The sequence below is a fragment of the Trichogramma pretiosum genome, unplaced genomic scaffold (assembly GCF_000599845.2).
Source record: "Trichogramma pretiosum strain Unisexual culture from Peru unplaced genomic scaffold, Tpre_2.0 scaffold87, whole genome shotgun sequence".
Classification (NCBI taxonomy): domain Eukaryota; kingdom Metazoa; phylum Arthropoda; class Insecta; order Hymenoptera; family Trichogrammatidae; genus Trichogramma; species Trichogramma pretiosum.
The window spans coordinates 475,095-499,157 of record NW_019641711.1 but is presented as its reverse complement, the minus strand read 5'-3'; the positions used below and the strand labels follow the sequence as shown (position 1 = coordinate 499,157).

General features: G+C 36.1%; 1 protein-coding gene across 1 annotated transcript in view; it reads right to left on the bottom strand.

Moving 5' to 3' along the window:
- Positions 1 to 21,942, bottom strand: part of LOC106657818 (solute carrier family 26 member 6-like) — a 69,426-nt gene extending 47,484 nt beyond the window's left edge. The window contains exons 1-5 of the mRNA XM_023463232.1: positions 21,794 to 21,942; positions 21,555 to 21,668; positions 5,905 to 6,066; positions 5,728 to 5,838; positions 5,416 to 5,603 (exon numbers count right to left, since the gene is read on the bottom strand). Coding sequence (XP_023319000.1) covers positions 5,416 to 5,603; positions 5,728 to 5,838; positions 5,905 to 6,066; positions 21,555 to 21,668; positions 21,794 to 21,800 — 582 coding nt within the window. The 5' untranslated portion in view covers positions 21,801 to 21,942. The remainder of the gene's footprint in view (positions 1 to 5,415; positions 5,604 to 5,727; positions 5,839 to 5,904; positions 6,067 to 21,554; positions 21,669 to 21,793) is intronic.
- Positions 21,943 to 24,063: the final 2,121 nt, after the last annotated feature.

The following is a 24,063-nucleotide window of genomic DNA, read 5'->3' as shown; positions in this document are numbered from 1 at the left end:
CCACTGACAAAAAATTGCGCACAGCAACAGGACTTTCTTCTTTCAAAATTTTAAATACAATTGTGAAAATGTTAGAATGTGTCTATGGAAATCAGTTTAAAAATTATAAACTGAATGTACATGATTCAGTTATTTTAACATTTATGAAATTGAGACATAATCAGCCATATAATTTGCTGGCTCTCGTGTTTCCTTGCCTTTCTGACGTCACATGCAGAAAAATTGTTTTGAGAACAGTAAAAATGTTAAATCAGTGCTTATCCGTTACAATTACTTGGCCATCGAAAGAAGAAATTTTGAAAAATCTACCAAAGTGTTTTGAAGGATTTGAGAATACTCGAGTGGTGTTAGATTGCACTGAAGTTAACATTGAAAGACCAAAAAAACTGTGTTGCCAAGTGATAGCATATTCAAACTACAAAGGGGCAACGACTATGAAGTTCATGACTGGGGTATCTCCGGCTGGAACAATAACATTTGTCAGTGATACTTATGGTGGCAGAGTGAGTGACACAACTATTTTTGGCCAAAGTGAAGTGATAAATTTATTAGAGCCTGGTGATGCAGTAATGGTCGATAAAGGTTTCATGATAGGAGAGCTGTGCCTTAAAAACAGATGGAAGTGTATTCGACCACCATTCCTTCAAGAGAATAAATAATTTTTAGAGGCTGAAGCTCTTTCTAATGCAAAAATCGCTTGTGCAATGGTGCATGTTGAACGTGCCAATCAACGCATAAAGAAGTGGTCTACTGTTGGAGCAAAAATGCCAGCACATTTACTGCCAGTAGTTAATGAAATATTTAAAGTATTGTGTGCAACAGTTAATTTAAATGCTCCTATCTTGAGTCATAAATATTTTATGTGCATAAATTAAACAAAATTTATTTTATTTATACATTTTACATTTATGCATTTATACATTTATTTTAAAACATATTCATTTACATAAAATTAACAAACTGGAAATAAAGAAAATTTTATAAAAATGAATCTAACAAACTGTTGCAAATAACAATTCTTTGGACATGTGACTATTTTGAACACATTTTGTCTTAGGTGATTATAAAATACTTAAACTATTCAAACATTATACACCTTGGCTTGTTCATGGGCAATTAACTTTTCAAGACTTTTGATTTTCCAAGCACATAAAATGTAGAATTTTGTTATAATATAATTTTTTTAAATCTTTCAACAATTTTAGTAAAAATGTATCATTTCTTTGGACTGTAACTATAAATACTTCATTATCACAAGATGAGTATATCACAAGATAGGCGACACTTACATTTATAATACTCATTCCAAGTTGTACTCCACCATAATAGGTATGTTTAGTCTTCAAAACTATGTTTTTTTTATCATCATAAACTAATAAAGTTTTTATTGAAGCTTGCACAGTTTTTTCAATGCATGTAGTTGCCCCTTCAGAAGGACACTTGATTTGCAACACGGCATGAGGTTGATTGTCTTTGAAAATAACTCCATCAGGTGAACAAGCCAACCATGGATTTTGCTGAGATACCACTAGTCCTGTACAAAATACCAAATTATTGGTCGATTGGATGAAGCATCTCCTTGCTTGATCCTCCAAGTTATTTCCATGCTCAATGAAAGTACTAGAAATTGAAAGTGGATAAAAGGATCTCTTTAATTTCTTTGGCCAGTCTGGAGTTTTATTTTTAAGATAAGTGAACAAGCCATAGCGATTTGTGTCTGTGATACGCTTTGTTTTTTCCTTCATCCGAACATCATAATATTCTTTGGATTCTAAGCACAAATTTACATAATCACTGGACACACTTGCTAAGGCCTTGCTGCAGCACTCGTCCAGTCGTTCAACATTAAACTCTTGGATAATTTTCATTAATTTATTTTCTTGGAGATTAAATATCTTAATTATTGCTTCCAGTTCCTCAGGTGTACAAAAAGAAATTTCTGGTAGTTGAAATTGACCATGTCGACCTGTTCTAAAATGAAAAATAAGTATAATTTTTTTAAAATATTGATAAAAACTTTTACATAGGATCATGTATAGATATTTTTAGCATACTTGTGTTTTGCAAACGCACTGTCAGACAATTCCAACCCTAACTCAACCAATTTTCTTTTCTGCTCCTCTGGAAGTGAGACATCATAATCAGGCTCTGACGGCCCCAAGTTAATTTCTTTTTTCATACACTCATGAGTGTGGAGTTTTTTAGGCTCATATTGTTTCAAGCTTACATTTTTTTTCCACTCACACTCCATGTCAGTGCTTGATAGGAATGGCAATTCATCACTGCTATAAAATGAAAAAAAAAATATTTAATTGTAAATAAAAAGAAGTTTTACTTAAAAATTAGAAATTATATAATGAAAATACGTACTAATAGATGTAGAGCAATGTGGACAAGATATGTTTGCACTGCCTTGACTCGCCAGCCTTGCCATTGCAATGGCAATTCAAAATTGTCCCATGCTCGTCAATTTCTACATTGACTTCGTGAGGTTTATCATTCAAGTTAGACGTTTGTAAACACAAAGCTGTTACTTTAACCCCACCACTTTCGGTATTTTCTTTTATACCACATAAAATCACATGCCCGGCCTAAAATATTCGTTCACCTTCAATGTACTTCCTCTGGTCAGTATTTTCCCCCGCCCAATCACATATATTAATCACCTCAATAAATATTATTTAATAAAACAATGTCAAATCCTATACCCTACAATGTTAATCGCCGGGGGTACGCCGCCATCTTGATGTGCTATATATATAGAGTTCGACGCCCAATAGCCTGCCAGAAGTCGAAAGTAACTCGACACGTGCACTCACCATTGAGTTCGTTTGCACAGCCGTCGCGGCGTTTTTCACACGTACACATCGACTTGATCGGTTCGCTGCCTACTGTCGATTCGTACAAGTATTGCTTGACCATCATCGATAGATTTACTCGTTGGCCAGAAGTGCATCCGTTAAAGAACACGCCAAAGGAATCGGTATGCAACGGCTTACTTCAAGCTTGGATTTCACGTTTCGGATGTCCCGACGTGTTGACGACTGATCGCGGTGGTCAATTCATGTCGCACTTATTCAATGATCTGGCTAAGCATCTTGGTATACAGCTCCGACATACAAGCAGCTGGCATCCGAAGTCAAATGGAATCGTCGAAAACTTACACCAACACCTAAAAGCTGCACTTTTGGTCCATCAACAAGAGAATTGGCTTGAAGCTCTACCAATGGTGCTGCTTGGTATTCGCTCAGTTTTCAAGGAGGATATTTCGTCAACGACCAGTGAATTGGTTTATGGAGAAGCTCTGCCCCTGCCCGGCGAGTTGTTTACGACTGCAGCTCCAACATCTTTCATCGACGCTTGCAGTCTAGTGCATCGGCTACATACTATCATGCATCGCTTACAACCTGTGCCCGCTTCTAAACACTGCCAGCCCCGCGTCTTTGTTTATCAAAATTTGCGGGACTGCAAATACGTATTGCTGCGTGACGAGGCGATTTCCAAGGCTTTGGTGAGAACGCCGTTTTCTGGTCCTTGGAGGTGCTAGGACGTTCAGACAAAACCTTCAAGCTCGATATTCGAGGAAAAATTGTCACCGTATCTATTGATCCTATGAAACCTGCCTACGTTTTAGACGACCACGTTTCTACAACGTCAGCGATCAAGAAAATTGTCAACCCCAGTTCTACAGTTTCCGGTGGCTCGAACCATTCGTCTACGCCTGTTCCTGCTACGACTCGCCGTGTTCATTTTTGCATTTAAATATTTAATACATTCTTGTTAAATACTTATTAAATGCTTGTTAAATACTTGTTATATACTGCGTAGGGGGGTGATATGGCAACGTACTTCAGAGCGCTCGCACATATGGGTAAAAACGCGAGTAATTCCCCAGTGCCACGCGCGGGCAGCGCAAACGGCCGGATCGCTCAGTTTTCAACTCACTCGCAAAGGGTTAAATAAAATTCAGAAAAATACACTAACATCGGGTTTCGATAGGTTTTTACCTCAGCTTCCTACTGATGAGGTCAAATATGAAAAATATGCCTCCATAACCTCAAAAAATGGACTTGAAGATAAAACACGTTGTAACTTCCAGAGTTACACTCCGATCGACTTTCTGACTAGCTAGATCGAAAGATCTTGCGATTTTACATAAGAAATGACTCTAAAAAACGGGACTTCTTCGATTTTCTCGAGCGGTGAAGAGGGAAAGAGAGCGCGGTCGGCTGTTTTCGAGGGCCGTGGCCTGTTTTTTCGCTACACTTTACGTTTCTTTACCTTTCACGCGTTAGGCTTTCGCCATAAAAACAAACAATTACATGGTCTGTATACAAGTAAACAAAAAAAGTTCATGGAAATTGCTGTATCTCAGTAAAAAATAAATAAATTTGCAATTTTAAGAAATGTTATGGAAAAAGGAGAAAAAAATCTACTCAAAAATACAATGATTTTTTCGATTTTACGCCTCCTGTTTGCCCTTAAGGGGACAGATATACTTTAAACTCAAAATTTTTTTAATGGATCTTTGAGTAAGATTTATTTATTTTGAAATTTTAAAAGTTTGATTTGGCCCTGAGACACAGCTGCTTTAGTGGGCTTTTTTCCTATACTTTCGGTGTTAAAGGTTTTCTTCTTTTGCCGTTTCTGGTGAGTAGTGTTTTTGGTTGTTTGTCGTAACTTTCAGAGAGTACCGATTCAGCTTCAGCACCAGGGTCGTGTAAACCTCTTTAGAACATACTGGTTAAGGTCACTACCTCGGATGAGTAGATCGAACCAATAGGTCACTCTTAAACAGAACTTTTATGATTTACATTTCGGCAATAACGAAAAATGGAAAAAAAATGCGTGCTTAACTGTTCATGCAGAGCAATCGCGTGTTTGATCGCCTCTCTTGTGGTAGAGGCCGTAAGCATTGATGTTCTGAGGAAGTGTACGCGACCCTGGTGCTAAAGCTTCATACATATGCTCTGAAAGTTACGACAGATGATCAAAAACACTACTCACCAGGAAAATGAAAAGAAGAAAAAAATTAACACGTAAAGTATAAGAATAAGCCTCACAGAATAAGCTGTATCTCAGTGCAAAATCAAAATTTTGCAATTTCGAAAAATTCTATGAAAAGGGGGGGATACTGAAAAATCCAATAAAAAATTTTTAGTTGGATTGAAAATTATGTATTCCTTTAAAGATATTTTTCTGCGCTGAAGTAACGATATAATGTTTCAAAATCAGTATTTTCGAAATTAGGATTAAATATTTACCTCGCACAATTAATATATTACATCAAAGTCAATAAAGGCAGTGCACGTGAATATGCCTTAGATGTTTTTATATCCAGATAAATGATATATTATGCTTCAAAAAATATAACACTTTAAACTTCATGAATTAGTAATATCGTTTTAACATTACCTGCATAATCGAAACCATGAATGTCACGGCAGCAGCAACTTCTGTAGGTGAATATAAATTTACTTCTTGGCTCGCAGATACTTTGTAATCCGTATGTAAAGCAGTGGAATTGTTCGGATTCGATGCAAGAAAAGTACTATGAGCTAAGACAATTTTACCAGTCATCATACAAATGACAGCAAAAGTACCTAACGCATAAACATTTTGTTGGTATGAATACAATTTTGTCAACGAATAATTATATTTATATTTATTTTCATCATTGCGGATATAAAATCATTAAAAAAATAGAATATTTATACTATAACCTACCCATAGAATTGTGTTTTGATGTTCCAAATATAAAGTAGATAAGTACAGGAAAAAATGCCATGTATATTCCAGTTATAGCAGGAACGTTTCCTAACATTGCATAAGCCATACCTGTTAATAAAAATTATTCATTATTCACGTAATTTAAATACAGTCTATAGAGCCCTGGTTTCTTACCTTGAGGTATATGCATGACCGCAACTGTAACTCCCGCAATGATATCTCCATATAAATCTTTTTTCCATTTATAACGAGGTAACCAATCGAAAATAGGTACTGTACGCCGGAAACAGGATGTAGGCTGAATTTTCTTGAACTTGTGGGCAATCTTTTTGCTGACTAAATAGATTTGATAGATTCAAACGTAGATTAATATATTATTTTATAAAATTTGTCTATCATCGCTCCCTAATTTTTATGATAAGAATGATTTTGTCATCAATCAGAATATAGAGCATATGGGGCAAAACACTATTGTTGACCCAGCACCTCGCGGGAGTGACCAAAACGGTCCGATCACTCAGTTTTCAGCTCGCTTGCAAAGGCTCAAATAAAATTCAGAAAAAATAACTTATAGGGGTTTCAATAGGTTTTTACCTCAGCTTTCAATGGGTATAGTCAAAAATGCAAAAATGTTCCTTCATAATTCCAATCGACTTTTAGAATAGCTAGATCGAAAGATCTCGCGATTTTACTTCGTAATAGTCTTAAAAAATGAGTATTTTCGATTTTCTTGAGCGGTGAAGGAGGAAAGAGCATTTTTCGATCGTTTTGGCGGGTCACTTGGCGGGCTACGGCTCTCCTTGCTTTATTAATGCATTAAGTTACGCGCACAAAAGTAAACAAATATATGATTTCGATGTATTTTTTCTCAGCTTTTTGATAGTGATACATATTTTTGGAAAAAATGATTTTCTCAATGATAAAATGCAAAAAATATTAAAACAAATCGTTCTTGTCTACGCTTTCTTTTAATAACTCATTGAAAAAAGTATATTTTCTAAAAACTAACTACACCATCAAAAAACTGAAGAAAAAATACATCGAAGTCATATATTTGTTTACTTTTGTGCGAGTAATTTAGTGTATTAAAAAATCAAGTAAAGTCGTAGCCCGACGAGTAACCCACCAAAACGCTCAAAAAATGCTTTTTCCTCCTTCACTGATCGAGAAAATTGAAAATGCCCACTTCTTTTAGGACTAATTCCGAAGTAAAATTGCGAGATCTTTCGATCTAGCTACTCTAAAAGTCGATTGGAGTGTAACTCTGGAAGTTACAACGTGTTTTATCTTCAAGTCACTTTTTTGAGGTTGTGGAGGCATATTTTTGATTTTTGATCATACCGCTCGAAATCTGAGGTCAAAACCTATTAATAACCGTTTTAAATTAATTTTTCTGAATTTTATTTGAGCCTTTGCAAGCGAGCTGAAAACTGAGAGATCGGGCCGTTTTTGTCACTCTTGCGAGGTGCTGGGGCAACAAAGGTGTTTCGCCCCATATGTGTTCAATTTTTAATTATAGTTTTTAACCGATGTTAATGGCAAACTATATAATAAGTAAGGAAACAACCGCAGATGATATTAAAAAAACTCAGCACAATTTTTCATAAGAAATGTACACAAACGAAAAATATAACCTGGAGGTTGAGGCATTGTTTCAAATTATATAGATTTTTGATTCATATGTTGCAAAGGAAAGAAAAATAAAAAATTCTCGTATTTTCTGACGATGAGATTTTTCGAGGAATAATACGAGGTTAATGTGAATGAAAAATGCGGATAAAGTTGAAGAGTAGGCCTTTGCATTTAAAAATAGCTTATTTATGTTATTTTGGCATTTAGGCACTGTGCGCAAGGTTCAGATCAGAGTTTTTGACGTAAGGACTTTTGGTATGGCCCAAAATCTTCAGGAAAGTACCCTTTATGGGCTAAGTTTTCTGGAATTTTTGTTAGAGTTATAAAAAAGTTTGTACACTAACAAATGTAAAATGTGATACCTCCGAAACTTGTTTGGCTCGATAGATCGCGACTAACATTCACACATTTCCACACACACGCACATAAACAATAGCATTAGGAAAACATGGCAGTACCAAGATACTTCAGCAGGTCAATACGTGGATATTCCTATTTATCGATAATGACACGGATGCACTTGTGTAATTCACAAAGGAGCAGAACGCATTTGAAAATGTGCTTTCTCAGAGAGTCACGTTGACTCGGTACTCGAAATTGGGCCTTTGACTGGCCAACATCGCTAGCACTTTTAGTGTCTTGGGAGAAGATCTCCAAATCGAGGTATCACTTGCCATCCTGCCACCATGCCAACCAATGCATTATATTTATTATACTAACAATGCTTTTACGAAGATGACATATGTCGTTAACCGATTGAATGTATGTAATCTAAGAAATTAAAAATGTTATTGTGGAAATTTTACGGTCACTGATAAGAGGTAATTTGAGTCATGTTCACTTGGTTTTGTTCACATGTATGCCAAAAAGCTCTGGGCACGCAAAGTGATATTTCGTACTGAAAGTCTGAATGCATAAGTACGAAAGTATTATTGTGATAATAGGTTAACCACTGACTAAGAATTGTTTCATGGTTAATGGGTAAACAATATGCACACAATGCATCTTTGACGATTATTTCGATATTTTAATATTTTAATGAATTATCTCCGTAATTGTTGTAAATGTAGCTAATAATTGTAAGTACATCTTTGACGATTATTTTTATGTTTTAATACTAATTATAATCGAATCGTAAAACATAACAATGAATCGGTCACGTTGATATTGAAGTTCTGTTGTCGCTAATAAAAATTTTAATATATTATAATCATGAAAACAATACAATACTTTGCCCGAATTCAAACTCATTTACAAGTTATTCAACATGTGATATTAAGTATGCCCGATCGCTCATGTCGTTATAATGCTCTCATTGAAAAATTATTAATCATTGTCATCAAATTTTTTTATTCGAACAGTAAACTGCAATTGTGACTAAGTTGGTATTTGCACAAAGTTCTTTCTGTTAAGGGGACACTCCCATTGCAAATTTTGAAAAAATCGTTTTTTTTTTTTTTTTACATAAAATCGTTCTTTAACATCATGAAAATAGTCTGTTAAAATTTTAGAACGAAATTTATGAAGGAAAAAAATTTATGGCCTACCGCGCGTGGCCCGATCGGCTTACTTTAATTGTATATGTCATTTGTTTATATTTATATCCTATCTATGAAAGTTTTTGATTTATTTACATAATTACGAAAAATTTGTAAGTGTCTTAGTAGCTTTATTCTCGAATAGAGCTTTATTTAGCATACATTATAACGTGTTAAAAAATTAAATATTAAATAACGTATCTACGATGACCCCAGCGCAAAATGGTAGCGGTTCAAAAACTAATCAAAAAAAGAAACGAAACCATTACTGTTACAAAAGAAAATTTAGAGGAAATCAATTCACAAGAGAATTACCAAGTACTTCGGCCAAAAAGTTAAAAAATAACAACGATTTAAAAACTCCCACTGACTTTTCCATCAATTTCGTGATTCTGTGCTTCAATTTAGTTTTTTCTACACTTTCTGAATACGTGAAGTGTAACAATTGCAATAGTAAAATTGCGTTCACACAACGAAGAAGCAGGGATGTTGGGTAGCAATTATGCCTTGAATGTTCATGTGGACAAAAATTTATTAAATCGTCTCCATCGATTTCAAATAATACCTTTGAAACAAATCAAAGAATAGTTTTTGCAACGAGAGTTCTCGGCTTGGGTCATAATGGATTAACATCTTTCTTGAGTTTGATGGATATTAATTCTAGTTTTTCGCATAATTTATATTATGGTGCTATCTCAAGAATCCATAATGCCGCAAAACAATGTTTCGACTTTGTTACAAAAAAAGCAGTTAACGAAGAAACTAAATTGAACGAAGAAAACGGTAATACGCCTACTTATCTCTCAGTATCAGTATTCAGGAACTTGGATGAAAAGAGGATTCACATCTTTAATTGGTGTATTTACTATAGTTGGTAAATATTCTGGAAAAGTGTTAGACTTGAATTTTAAATCATCATTCTGTTTATCTTTTAGTCAACATAAAAAAAAATATAATGAAGTTGAGTTTACGATGTGGTATGAGGAACATAAAGAAGAATGCTCGGCTAATCACACTGGATCTTCAGGTAAAATGGAATGTGACTAAGCTATTACAATTTTTCAACGATCAAAAGAATTATATAATGTTTTTTATCATAATTATATCGGGGATGGAGACAGTAAAACATATACGAATATAGTCGATGCAAATCCTTACGGCAATGAATTCATAGTAAATAAATTAGAATGTGTTCTTCACGTAGGCAAGCGTATGTACCGAAGACTAGTTGAAGTAAAAAAAAATTTTAAAATTTTGGAAAAAGAAGAAAAAAAAAGCCATGGCAGATGCAGATAATAATAACATTTCTACCGAAAAGCCAGTGCCGAAGAAAAGGGGTAGACGAACAAAATCTGAGATTAGAAATGATGAATCTGCAGTATCAAAACCTCCCAAAGTAACTAAATCAACTTTAAAAATCATTCGATAAATGTCTGTTTTCTATAGTCTTGCCATTCAAAGATATCCGGATTCAGTTGAAAATATGAAAAAAGAGATTCTCGCTGGTTATTACCATAGGATATCTACGAATGAGTTTCCTCGACACGAGTACTGCAATGAATATTGGTGTCGTTACTTAAAAAGTAAAAGAAAAAATAAGCCTTATAGTCATAAGCCACCACTAGATCCAAGTATACAAAGTTATATTTTACCTGTATACGAATCTCTCAGCAATGACGACTTACTGAAGAGATGTCTTGGCCACAACACACAAAATGCTAATGGAAGTTATAATAATTTAATTTGACAAATTACTCCAAAAACAAAATTTTTTAGTAAAAATGTTGTGGAAATTGCAGCTTGGATTGCAGCTTGTTTATTTAAGGAAGGAGCAAAAACTTATCTGAAAATTATGAACCTCATGAGTATCAAGATTGGAAAAAAAGCAACTACATGGTCTGAAAATATTGATATGAGCCGAATAGATCAAGCAAATAGACGCAGTAGTTTGGAGTCTAAAGAAGGTCGAATTGAAAGAAAAAAAGCATTGTCAAATCGTGCACAACTTTTAACAGAGACAAAAATATTGCAATATGGCCCAGGAATTGCTGAATGAAAGTTATTCATACATATTTTTTTGGGCATAAAAATTTTTTTTCCAATTTTTTTTCAATTTTTTTTTGTAACAAATATTTTTTTTTAATAATTTCTTCATCATTTTTTTAAACTGATACTAGATTCTGAAAGAACCCATTTAAATCCCCTAGGCATGAATTTTCAAGAAACTTCATCGATGACTTTTTTACGATGTAAAATCCATGCCGAAAATGTAGTCTTGAACCTTGATTTATTCAAAAAACTTTAAACGCGTTTTTCTCGAAATCACTTTTTTCCAGCTCTGAGCAGCAATTGAGAAAAACTATTGGTCCGATCTTTACGTTTAACGGCTCGTTTTAATCGTTACAACTTTCTTTAGAAGACAAACCTCTAAAAAGTTGAAAAAATCATCCCCGTTTCTTTTTATAGGGGTGAATTCACCCCCATAACCACCGAAAAGAGCATTTTTAAAAAAAAATTCGTGCAAAAATCGTAAAAATTGAAAATATCAATTTTTTAGAGGTTTGTCTTCTAGAAAAAGTTGTAACGATTAAAACTAGACGTTAAACGTAAAGATCGGACCAGTAATTTTTTCTCAATCGCTGCTAAGAGCCGAAACACGGATTTCAGCAAATTCAGTCTACAGCCAACAAAATGGGTCTTGAAGAGAGAATTGAGATTGAATTTTCCGCCCTCCTTGCGAACATCACCGAGGAGGCCCGTGGCAAGAGGCCCCTTGTCATTGCAGGGGACTTCAACGCATGGTCGACGGAGTGGGGATGTAGGGCGACTAGACCGCGGGCTCCCATCCTGCTTGACTCGCTCGCTCTCCTCGATGCGGTGCTGCTCAACACCGGCGACGTACCAACCTTCAACGGCCGACAGGGCAGCTCAGTCGCCGACCTGACGTTTGTTTGCGAGTCACTTGCGCCTCGCGTATTATCATGGACGGTGAGTGGGTGGTACACACACAGCAACCATCAGGCCATCGTATTCGAGATCGAGGACGCCGGCACTTCAACCAGGCCCTCGACGCGCCAGAGCTGCCGATGGAACACCCGTACGCTCGATGCGGACCGTTTCTCTGCCGTCGTGTCCGGCGCATCGGTCGCCCCCGGGACCGCGGAGGATATGGCGTCGAGCCTCATGGACATCATCACCGGCGCATGCGATGCCTCCATGTCCAAGGCAGACCCACGTCGCCGTCGCGAGCCGGTATACTGGTGGACGGCGGAGATCGCTGATCTTTGACGCTCTTGTTTGCGAGCTCGCAGACTCTTCCAGACATCGCGTGGCCGGCAGCACGAGGATGCCCATAGCGCGAACTACGCCTCCGCAAGACGTCTACTGCGCGTGGCGATCAAGACCAGCAAACGCCGGTGCTGGAGACAGCTTTGCGACGAGGTCGACAGCGGCATATGGGGCAGACCATACAGGATTGCCATGTCACGCCTGCGATGCCCGCAGACCAGGCAACCTAGCTCCCCTTTCCTGGTGCGCGGCGCCCGGCCCAGATGGCGTGCCCAACATGGCGCTCGAGCTCGCTATTGCCGCGCGTCCCGACGTCTTCCTGCGGGTCTACACGACCTGCCTAGAGACCAGCGTCTTCCCGTCTAGCTGGAAGCGCCAGAGACTCGTCCTGCTCCCAAAGCCAGGCAAACCTCCCGACGAGCCGTCCTCGTATCGCTGCTGTGCATGCTGGACACGGCGGGCAAGATTCTCGAGAGAATTATATACGACCGACTGGAGGCTTTCGGAACGGCAGAAAGACCCGGAGGCCTCTCAGAGCGACAGTATGGCTTCTGGAAAGGGCGATCAACGATAGATGCCATCGAAGACGTCATTTCCACCGCCCGTGAGACCATCGCCGGCAAGAGATGGTACCGCGGCACCAAGAAGTACTGCGCCGTGGTGACACTCGACGTGGAAATGCGTTCAATTCGGCTCGGTGGGACAACATTCTCGCCGCTCTACACCGTTTGCTCGTACCCGATTACTTGCTGAGAATAATATCCAGCTACTTCTCGGCAAGAGTGCTCGACTTCACCACTGACGAAGGTCCAGAGTCCTACGAAGTCACAGCAGGTGTCCCGCAGGGGTCAGTATTGGGGCCGATCCTGTGGAACGTTATGTATGACGCGATCCTGCGCCTCAACTTCGATGGCGATGTTCGTATCGTCGGCTTCGCGGACGACATCGCAGTGGTGGCTGTCGCCAAGCATCTATGGCAGATCGAACACGATCTGAACGCCGCGATTCTACAGGTGCGAGACGCGCTCCAAGCTCTCAGCTTACAAACGGCTGACCACAAGACGGAGGCTCTGCTCATCACCAGCAGAAAAAAAGAGGAAACCATCACCATCACGGTAGTCGACCACAGCATACGCTTGTCTTCCTCCATCCGCTACCTGGGCCTGCACATCGACGCCAAGCTGAAGTTCGACCACCCCCTCCGAACAGTCAGCGCGAAGGCAGCCAGTGTGATCGGTGCCCTTACTAAGATCATGCCCAACTCTCGCGGGCCCAGAAGCAGCCGACGCAAGCTGTATGCTCACGTCGTCGACTCCATACTCTTGTATGGAGCCCTCATCTGGAGCACAGCAGCACAAAAGCGAGCCTACATTCGCCAGGCGGAGTCAGCCCACCGGGAGGTGGAGCGGGTACCACTCAAAAAGAAGACCGGACTATGTCATCAGCCTCAGAAGCGGTAAAAAAACCCGATCACTGTTCGAGCTGGAAGCGATAGGATAACTATAAGTAGGAGCCCGAGGCGAGGACTCAAAAGGCTGGCAATAGATGGAGCACAACACTCTCATGATGAAGTCAGAAGCGAGAACACACTCACAAGATGTAGCCGACAGAGCAAAGGGATGGGCTTGCCATTGGCTTCAGAAGCGAGAACCACACTCACAAGATGGCACTTATCAGCGAGTTCTAAAAAGAAGATGTCCAACTCAGGAGGAGATGCCAGCAATGTGTGACCACGCAGTAGACGGCTCTGAAAAAGGGGATACGACAATCGACGATGGCATCGTGCAGTATCGGAGGTTCACTAAGCAGAAAGAAGATGAGTCCCTGAACCCCTAATTGTCGCATATCACTATGTGACGGATGGGAGATGTATGGAAAACAATGACTAACAGAAGTAGCAGAAATGCTTAACTAACCCCGGCCTCACCGAAGCAATGCCTAACGGCGGATACCGGTGAGTGTCCGAAAGAGGTGGAATAGGAAAAAAAAATGTTAAATATAGGTATAAAACTCAGTAAAACTACGATTGTGTTTAATCAAAATATATTTAAGAGAAATACAAGTTCACATCAGTTTGACTGTCTACGACCAAGTGAGCAAGACAAGTAAATAAAAGTAGAACCAGTGGTACAGAGAGGCTAGATGACAACATACACATGTACTGGTCAATCATCCACACACACACACACTCTCATATAAATTTACCCCATTCCAACAAAAAAAAACACACACACACACACAAGCAACGCACACACATTTTTATCATGCAATTTTCATGAATTTATAAAAATTTTACTCCTAAAAACACGATTTTGATCCGCAACAATAAGCTGTTGAACAAAAACTATACCGTTTCAAGGGCAAAACTGTGTTGACTTGTAGTAAATTACGTTTGCGATCGTTAGGTAATGAGTTTCATGTCAATATAAATAAAACAGCGATAAAGGCGGTGCCAAAATCAAATTTATTAAAACAGGCGGTGGGCGAGAGTGCGTAATCGCACACTACCTCGTCACCTAGTCGACGTTTCGCCGACCACTTTGTCGGCCTCTTCAGGAGTCCTGTTTTATTTATATTGACATTTACCAAAAAGGCGCAACAATTTTATCATAATGAGTTTCACATGTTGTGATCTTGATACGATAAATAGTTTAAAGATGTACATATAGAGTGTGCATTGGATTTTTTTCAAAATTGAAATTCATTCAATAAGGATAGGATCTCGTCTTAACACAAAGTGACAATTATTCAAAAGAATGAAAAATATCGCAAAATGGCACACGAGTTAATAATCGATAAAGAGCTCAAAATTTTCTGAACAATGAAAATTCTGAGAATGAACTATTGTAGTACGGCTGAAAACCTATCTGCATCACCGGACAGAATTTTGTTAAAATTTTTTTTCGCTGAGATCTCGTGATTTACACAAATGCAACAATTTCTCATGCGTATGCAAAATTGGAAACGTAACCTTAAAACGATACTTCAGTCAATTATCGAATTAGAGGATGAATTTTCCGAGAAATCGATAATTCTAAGAGTGAATTATTGGAGTAGCGCTGTATACCTTTCGAAATCTTGCTTCAGAATTTCGATCGGTTAAGTATTCCGCGAGATCTGGTGGTTGACTCATGTTTGACTAAAAATTTAAAAAAAACGTGATTTGAAGGTAAAAAAAATTTGGATGGTCCAATTTTTTGAACCAATGCACCAAATTATCTGAAAATTTGCATGGGTTCATGATTTTGGATCCGCTATCGAATGATATCTATCTTATTGCTCTCTAAGTACGGGAAGTACCCATCTCGAATTAGCTTTTTTTAATTTGGCGTTTTCGGTGTATATATAGGTGCGCTGCACCTAGCCGACATTTCTCAGCTAATTAAGACTAATTTCAATGAAATTAACATATTATATTTTAACCATTATATTTTTTTATAGAAATATTTTCATAAAACTAAAGTAATAAACAATTTACTATTATAAATAATTTTTTCGCATTCTCTCACGAGCTCTTGCCCTGAGCAAATCTCCCAGACCTCCGGAGAAGTGCGACACTCTCGGTATATCAGAGTCACCAAGACCCAAGCGACGTGTTTTTTCCCGGATCACACAAATCTCTAGGATTTCCAGAGATTCTGCAACTCCTCGAGCTGTCAAGGTTGTTGACTGGATAGGGACAATTTACTTTAATAAAAGTTAACTTTGTTTCTCCACGAAGCAATCTTCTTCTCGTTAACCTTCTCATCTTTCCTACTTCCCGCTTCGGCCGCTAGGTAGCCTCGGCCGAAGGAATCGCTCTCCACAAGAGCTTAAGAAGGGGACTCGTTTGCAAAGTTTCAACTTGCTCTTGATCGAGAGAGCTCACCAGCCTAGCTCGGATTCCAGCTTACTTGGACAAATTCTCTCGAATCTCTCTATACCGCTTCAATATGGGAAGCTGGATAAGTCATTAGCTCGGAGAAATCCGAAGTTAGATTAAGAGAGAGGAGTGGTGCGCTGCGTGGCATCCGTTGGAGTTGTTTCGAGTGGCAGCACTTTGAAAAGGCCGGTCATCATTATTGGCGGAAAATTATGCGCGGTATATGAGTAGCGGCGTGTCGTCACTTAGTTCCTGTCATACTTGCCAGGTGGAGCGTGATACGTGCTCCTCGATACTGCGTCGGCGACGACCAGTCGTTTTAAGCGACAGTTCGCCGGTGCGGTGTATAGAGAAGCCATCGCCATCTCCAGAGTCTGCCCCTTTGGGATCACCTGCGAATCCGCCAAGTGCGCAACTACCGTTGAAGAGGCCAGTTATCATTATACCGCGTCAGCGATGAATAGTCGTGCTAAACCACAGTCCGCCGGTAAGGTGTGTGGAGAAGCCGTCGTCTCTTCCGCAATCAGTAGTTGCGACACTGTTGAAGGAGTTACAGTGTGTCCGTGAACCGACGCGTCCTGTGCTGGTCACACCAGAACAGCGGCTGCCGGCTTGCGAGACGCCCGGAAAACGCCAACCACTGCCTCCTCGGCTAACTGGCAGAGAGTTAGACACTTTGCCCGATTCTTTCCGTGACCTAGCAATCCACAAGCCTAAGATACGTCTACACGACAATGTACCGAAGTCTGATTCTTCAGACGGAACACGATATCTCCGAGACCGTCTGAACTTATTACGTCTTCCCTCTCTGCCACCTAGTAGAATTCGGTCCACCAGGCGTCCGAGGAACGGGAAGTTTAAGACGCAGAGTACGTTGCGTAGAGATCGCAAACGGCTGTGGCGCTACCTAGCCAAGAGGCTAGCAGAGAGGAGAGAAAAGAAGTAGAGGAGACTGGTCCTTTTCAGGACTAAACACAATCAGCCCTTTTCAGGGCTAACAAAACATTACAAACGTGGACAGGTTATACGTTCCCTATTGCATAAGCTTTGTTGGATACTGCACCGAACTTATCAAATTTTACGTTAATTTTTAGTGTTTTTTTTTATTTTTCGTTCAAAATGACGCCATTTTGTAAAAAATCGATTTAAAAACAAAAGCACAGGTACTTTTTTTTAGCTATACATATATGGCTGATTCTCTGTGAAGTCGAATGGTCAAAAAAAATTTTTTCTGCAAATATGAAAAACTTGTTGTTTTTGATGTCAGATTTGTCCCAAAAAAATTTTAGGAAAATTGGGGCCTTCTAAGATACTTTTTTAGAGGCCCAAAGTTGGCCATTTCAGCGTTTTTCCGAAATTCATGAAAAATCGCAAATATTCAAATAATTCCAAACACGGAAAAGAGTATCGAGTAGCTGCCACGGACGCGCAGAGGTGCTGTTACTCATTTGATTTTGGGTGTCAGACCCTCCATTATCGAGGGTTGGGGACTCGTCAGTTTGCATGTATAATATCCTCGATTGCATCGAGTGTCTGACACTCGATGAATCGAGGAAAAACTAATCTTTTTTTTTGTGATCTTACAATTTTCGAGATAAATTACATATCAACGCTCTTTGCAAGGAGAATATTTCTATTTTTTTACGTAAACAAGCTACTCTTTGTAAAGATCATCGATATGCTTTTATTAAAAATGTATGAAGAAGATAAAATTGATCAAGTAAATAATAATAAAACACATACTTCATGAAAATGTTTACATAATTTTTTAATAATTGTACATGAACCAATCAATAAATCTGTTTGCGGCATACAGACCAAATAAAACTTTGGATTCTGGCCTGCTTTCAATGAGATATTACAGTTCATTTTTCACATACTCATACTTCGAACCTGTCAGTAAATAAATCATCAATAAAACGCTAATGTCAGATTAAAAATAGTGAAAAAAGAAATTAGATCTTTAATAACTTCTAAGTCGAGCCTGGGTTTCTTAGCAATATTATGCGAATCAAGTGGAATCAAGTTGATTCATCAATATGCATAGCAACATCTAAATAGCAAACGTAACTATAAGCAAATTGTAGAGAGTCACCGCAGCACAAATTTAGGTTATAAAAATAATAAGTTAGTATTAATTATAATAAGTATAAGTCTTATCTTCTAATTCAAGTTCTTCATCAGTATGCATTAAATCGGAAATAACTTGCTCTGAATCCATAATTATTGTACTATCAATTATAATCTTCAAACGTTGTCGCTTTAACTCGCAGTGATCGAGGAGCTGAAATCTTTACTGAAGAGCAGCAGCGATTTGTTGTTTTGGCTGTAACCGTCACGCGATCATCGAGGGTCAGTCACTCGATGGATAGAGGGTGAACCCTCGATAGATTTAAATAAATTCTAGCGGGCGAGTCGAGTAGCAGCACCACGACTCAGCGTGGCAGCTACTCGATTAGAATAAAATGATTCAAAATTAAATGTGACCACGAGCTTTTTCATTGAAAATTGTCCAAATTTTTCGAAAAAATGTATGCCAAAGTGATTGGAGCTATATGGGAGCTTATAGAGGAAAAAATTGAAAAAAATAAAAAACACGAAATCTGATCCCAGTTGAAAATAGTTGCATGGATTTCCTCGTGGATCAGCTAGGTGGAATCGATGATAATCGGAGATAGATTCTGCATGGAAATAGCGTGGAAACAGCGTGGAAACAGCGTGGAAATAGTATGAATAGTATATCGATTTCACAAGGACAGTTTATAGATTCCACGAGGAAAGATCATAGATTCCATGTAGATTTTTGCCACTTTATCCATGATGACTCTCTTGGACGATCTACGAGGTTATTTCGGTCATTAAAAAAATGAAAGAAAGTTTCTTCCGTAAGCAGGATTTGAACCCGAGATCTTTTGATTTCAAAGCTGGTACTTTAGGAACTGAGCTATTAATCAGACATATTAGTTAACCCATTTCAAAGTAAAATGTACTTGTAATAAATATTATTTTTTGTTTGTTCGATTTTTTTTTGGTTTTTAAAAAATTCAATTCGTTACACTTTATACACTGCACGCAAAAAGCTGCGCACGTGTTGTATAAACAAAGCATTTTACCACACATCAGTGTCCAAAAACGCTTTTAAAGCACTGAAACGTGTACGCAAAAAGGCACTTTTCGCTATACTATTGCATAAAATTTTTTTGGCCATTCGACTTCATAGAGAATCGGCCATATATTGTTGAAATTTTTGTGTCTCATATCCATAACTTTAAAGTTGCACCCGTAACACTATTTTCCCGAAGCACTAAAAAAAAGACGTCTCAGGGAAAATACTGTCAAGCCACCATTTTGTTTTTTACAGCCAATATAAATTTTGAAAAACATTGTTCAAATGTTGTATAAACAAGAACTTTTTACTAAATTTTAGGGTTAAGGAGCATAGTTGCACCTTGCTTTTAACAAATAATTAAAATAATCGCTTCGAGCAGAGTCTGCCCATAGAATGTAAGCAGGAAATTTTCGAGGAAAGCCCAATTTATTTCTTGGTTTTCGTGGTTCCTTTTTTTTATTTATAATCTCTATTTTAAAAACTTGAATACATATAGTATTCTGAGACACTCTAACTGTAACGTCCTGTATTGGTCGGGGTTGATAAATAACATTACACACAATTATTGTTAAATATTTGGCACGCTCATATCTCATGTATCAACACTCTGCCTCGTCATGTATATCTCTACACCGCTACCGCGCAGAGAATATAGATCTCCACTCGGCACTCGATACGCGCGCTCTCTTTATTTGATCTTCAGTAATATCGCATACAACACTAACACAACTAACTGAAGAGTTGTATACAAAAGTTGTAAAATAAAAGGAATTTGCTTAGTAGGCTGATTTTAATTCCAAACCTATCACTGAAGAAGTGAGTTTTTTGGTCTATTTGGACGCTGGTTTTTGCATTGACTTTCAAGTAGAAATCAACCTTCTAATTTTAAATATAGACTATAAAATAATAATAATACAATTGATTTTTGGAAAATCTAAAGTAATTTTTAGTTCCTGATATTAAATAAAATTGCAACATTAAAAGAGGAAAAAATAATAGTTTTAAATTTTATAATTAGATAATGCTGAATCATTAGTAAAAGTATACCTGGTATACAAACAAATATTCTTTAATTGTAACTGTATTTTTTAAATTCACAAATTTCAAATTCAAACAAGCATACACCATTCAACAATGTTCAGAATGACAATATAAAAAATTGCTTTAAATCGAAGCAAATTAACAATTTAATAAAAAAGTAAAAACTCAACTTTTTAAAATTATCAATGTTTATTTTTGGGTTAAATTTTTATCTTGCCTAAACATAGTGGCACTTTTTAAAAGGGCATTCTTAATGTACTTAGCTTTTGATTAATTGAAAATTCAATTATTATCTTGCTTAAATTATATATTTTTTGAGAGTTTTTGTTGAAGTTACATTTCTAGATTCTGTTCTTAAGGGGTTACATAGCATTGCGTCATGAAAATTTTTTTTCAGATAAAAATATTGAAAATTGTTGATTGTTCATCAGTTTTTCTCGGTCATCCTGTTATCCTGCGGTAGACCGGATAATTCCTGGCAGGATCATCGGAAACCGAAAATATTTCTCAAAATTAATACTCTTAGCTAGTGATTGAAAGAAGGAAAAGTAAAAAGAATAAAATTTGTTAATTTGGCACCAATTTTAATAATTTTTTTGGCCTATTTTTGCCGAATATGCAAGTATTTTTTCTCAATAAATCTTCATAATATCTACTTAAACGATTGGCTCAATTTTTCAGGAACGAAAATAGGTACTTTGTAAATTTCAAGACACGTTCGTTCTTTTACTAACACTTTTAGTCTTGTAGACATTCACCAGGTCAGGGTCATTGACAATTCTGTAGGGTAGTCAGCAACTAGATGATTAGCATTTTTCATGTTCAATAACTTTTCGATCAAGCATATGTACTCATTTAAAAAATTACCGAATTTTTTAGTAAAATGTATTTACAAAAAATATTTTGAAAGTTATGAGTAATTTTTATATACGAGCAACGTAAGGAATTTTCTTAAAAGTCAAGTGCTACTACCTTCACCACTTACCCTAAGTTAACTTGGTCTATTTCTAATGAATAAATTATCGCAATTTAAGAGAGAAGTTGTTGAACAATATCTGGATACAGTTATAAATAAACTAATTATCATCATATAAACTCGAATTTGTAGTGTCCTATACTTAAATTTTATGTAAAAAATTTTATGACGAGGTAAATTGATATCGATACTAAAACTATAAGTATAAAGTAACAGCATAGATAAAAAACAACTTTTTTTATTAAATACTCTCAAAAAAATTTTGTATTCATATTCACATTATGTGGTTATAAGTATGCATAATAGAATCATGTAAACCATAGCACATATACCTAGGTTTTTTTCATAATCTGATGCTACTTTAATTTATATACTTACATGGTTTTTGCGGATTAGTGTAGTGAGATAATTTTAGTAAATCATCTTGCTGGTATACTGGTCTTCGAACAATTAACTCAGGAATTATTGTTGACATTTCATCACAAATATCTCCTAGAAAATATGTTTAATTGAACTTTCCGATGCAATAATTTTTGTAATAAAATATAAAATACACCTTATCGTAAAATATGTTTTCATAACTCGTTTATGCTGGTAATTTTAATAAAATTTTTTACCTGTCATCGTTGTTAATCAGCCTGTCTAGATTTCACATAAGCAAATGCAAAAAAATGAAGTTACAGATTATCTTGACTGAGAAAGATCGGAACAAATAATTGACAAGATATAATTTTTCGTATGAATATTTGAAGCTAAATTTACTCAATTAAAGAAAGATAATTTATAATTGGAAAAAATGAACATTATCATAACGTAACATCTATTCTATCATTTTCACCTGTACACTATTTACTGTATCAATTTACTTAACGATTATAGATGAATAAGGACTACAATATGATTCATATCATCATGTCTTTTGAAAATCAACTAGTTACATGTTTGCATGATTTCACGTCACATTTCTTATCAACAAGCGCCAAAATTGTCTGCATAAGCATAAAGCGAATTAGATAAATTTTAATCATGCATTTTTCATCATACTCTAACTTGAAATCTGAAATTTTTTATAAAACGATAAATTTTAATCTTAATAAAACGAGATTGTTAATATTTTACTTTTGTATACTATTTTCAAATAACTAATAATCGATAGTGCACATGCTGTTAAAAACATAACTTAAAAGAGCTAATGCAAGTGATTCATTTTTTTATTTTTGACAGACTGATAACTTTTTATTCGTAATGAAATAAAATTTATTCGTACTTATTTCTTGAATATCAAGTATTCAATTAATATCTTGAACATCGTTTCAACTCTCGAGGAGATAAATATTTACATAGCATCTCGATAAAAACTCACTGATCAAACAATATTCTGATAAAATAACATTATTATTCGAGATAATATGATATATTTTCGTTACTTTGCAATAGATAAATTGTTCACAAGTGTGGAAATGTTGAGAATTTGATTTCTTTGAATTTCAAAATTAATTTTTTCACATTTTTATGATATAAAAATTAGCAGAAATTTCTAAATAATTTTATCTTTGGAATTGAATTCAAATCAACAACCATTTTCATATGATAATCCAAAATATTATTTACCGAAAATATTTGTGGAGATTATTTTTCAATCTGCGATTTTATAGGTGTAGTGCATAAAAATGTATAAACGTGTTAAAGTTGATAAAAATGTAAAAGAAATTTATAAAAGATTATAAAAATTTTAAATATCTTATGCAAAAGTAAAAAATGAACTTTGCTGCATCCTTTAGTCATCTGCATTTTTTATAGATAATTAAGACAGAAACGACTGTATCTTTATGCAAAATAAAATTGCAGAAACTTGAAAAGATGTAATATAAATGGAATGCAAATGTAATGTAATTATTGCTAAAAATTAATTAAAATTTTATTGATTTGAAGGTTTTTATAAGCCCTTGATTAAGCGGAAAAAAATTAGAGTATACAAACATTTTGCACTATGTTTTGATTTGAAATCTCGTGAACGGGAGGTTGTAGGTGAGAAGTGTCAATAGAGATATTATGTTACGGATACATTCATACTTTATCATAAAATTAAAAAATTTTCTTTCAAATAGAAATATTTGAATCAGATTCACTGAAAACTAACGATAACACTTTATCTACTCATATTTCCTCATATTAAATCTAATAGAATTTTTTTTTGAATAATGGAAGCTTATAAATTAAAGGAAACTTTTGATAATTGTTTCAATATTTCAACTCTTTAGAAACTGAGATAGACCAGGAATATAAACTGTTATAAAATCTTTTAAAATTTCATAATGCTTGTTGTTAAAGTTATTATGAGTTTACAACCACTCATAACTATGTGTGTTCAATCCTTAATTCAGACTCTTTATAAAAGTTCATCAGAGCATTTAATAGATTAGAGAAGTTATTTTAATTTTTGTACAAACCCTTTTTTCGTTAGTACTGCCTATGTTTTGAAAAAAAATAAAATTACCTTTTGACCCTTGACAAAATTCAAAATTAATGCAAACACAAATTAATGTACAAAAAAAAGGTTACAAAAGCTAAAATTATAGACTAATATCTTTGCTAAAGTTCAGACTAATATCTTTCGAACAGTGAAACATTTTTTCCATTCTCTCTTCACTCAAATAATCGATCTTGAAACAAACTGAAAGTTAGAAATCAGTGTCATAAAGATTCATGGTCAAGCTTAACAAAAAGTTTAATGAATGCATATCATAAAAATAGTCATTTTTAATCATTATGAAATCGGATGTATTTATATACAAATAGTTTATTATATATTATCTGCCAGAAGGTATGGATAAATTTTAAAAAATTGTCTACTTTGGATAATTTATCATATTTACAAAAATTTAAC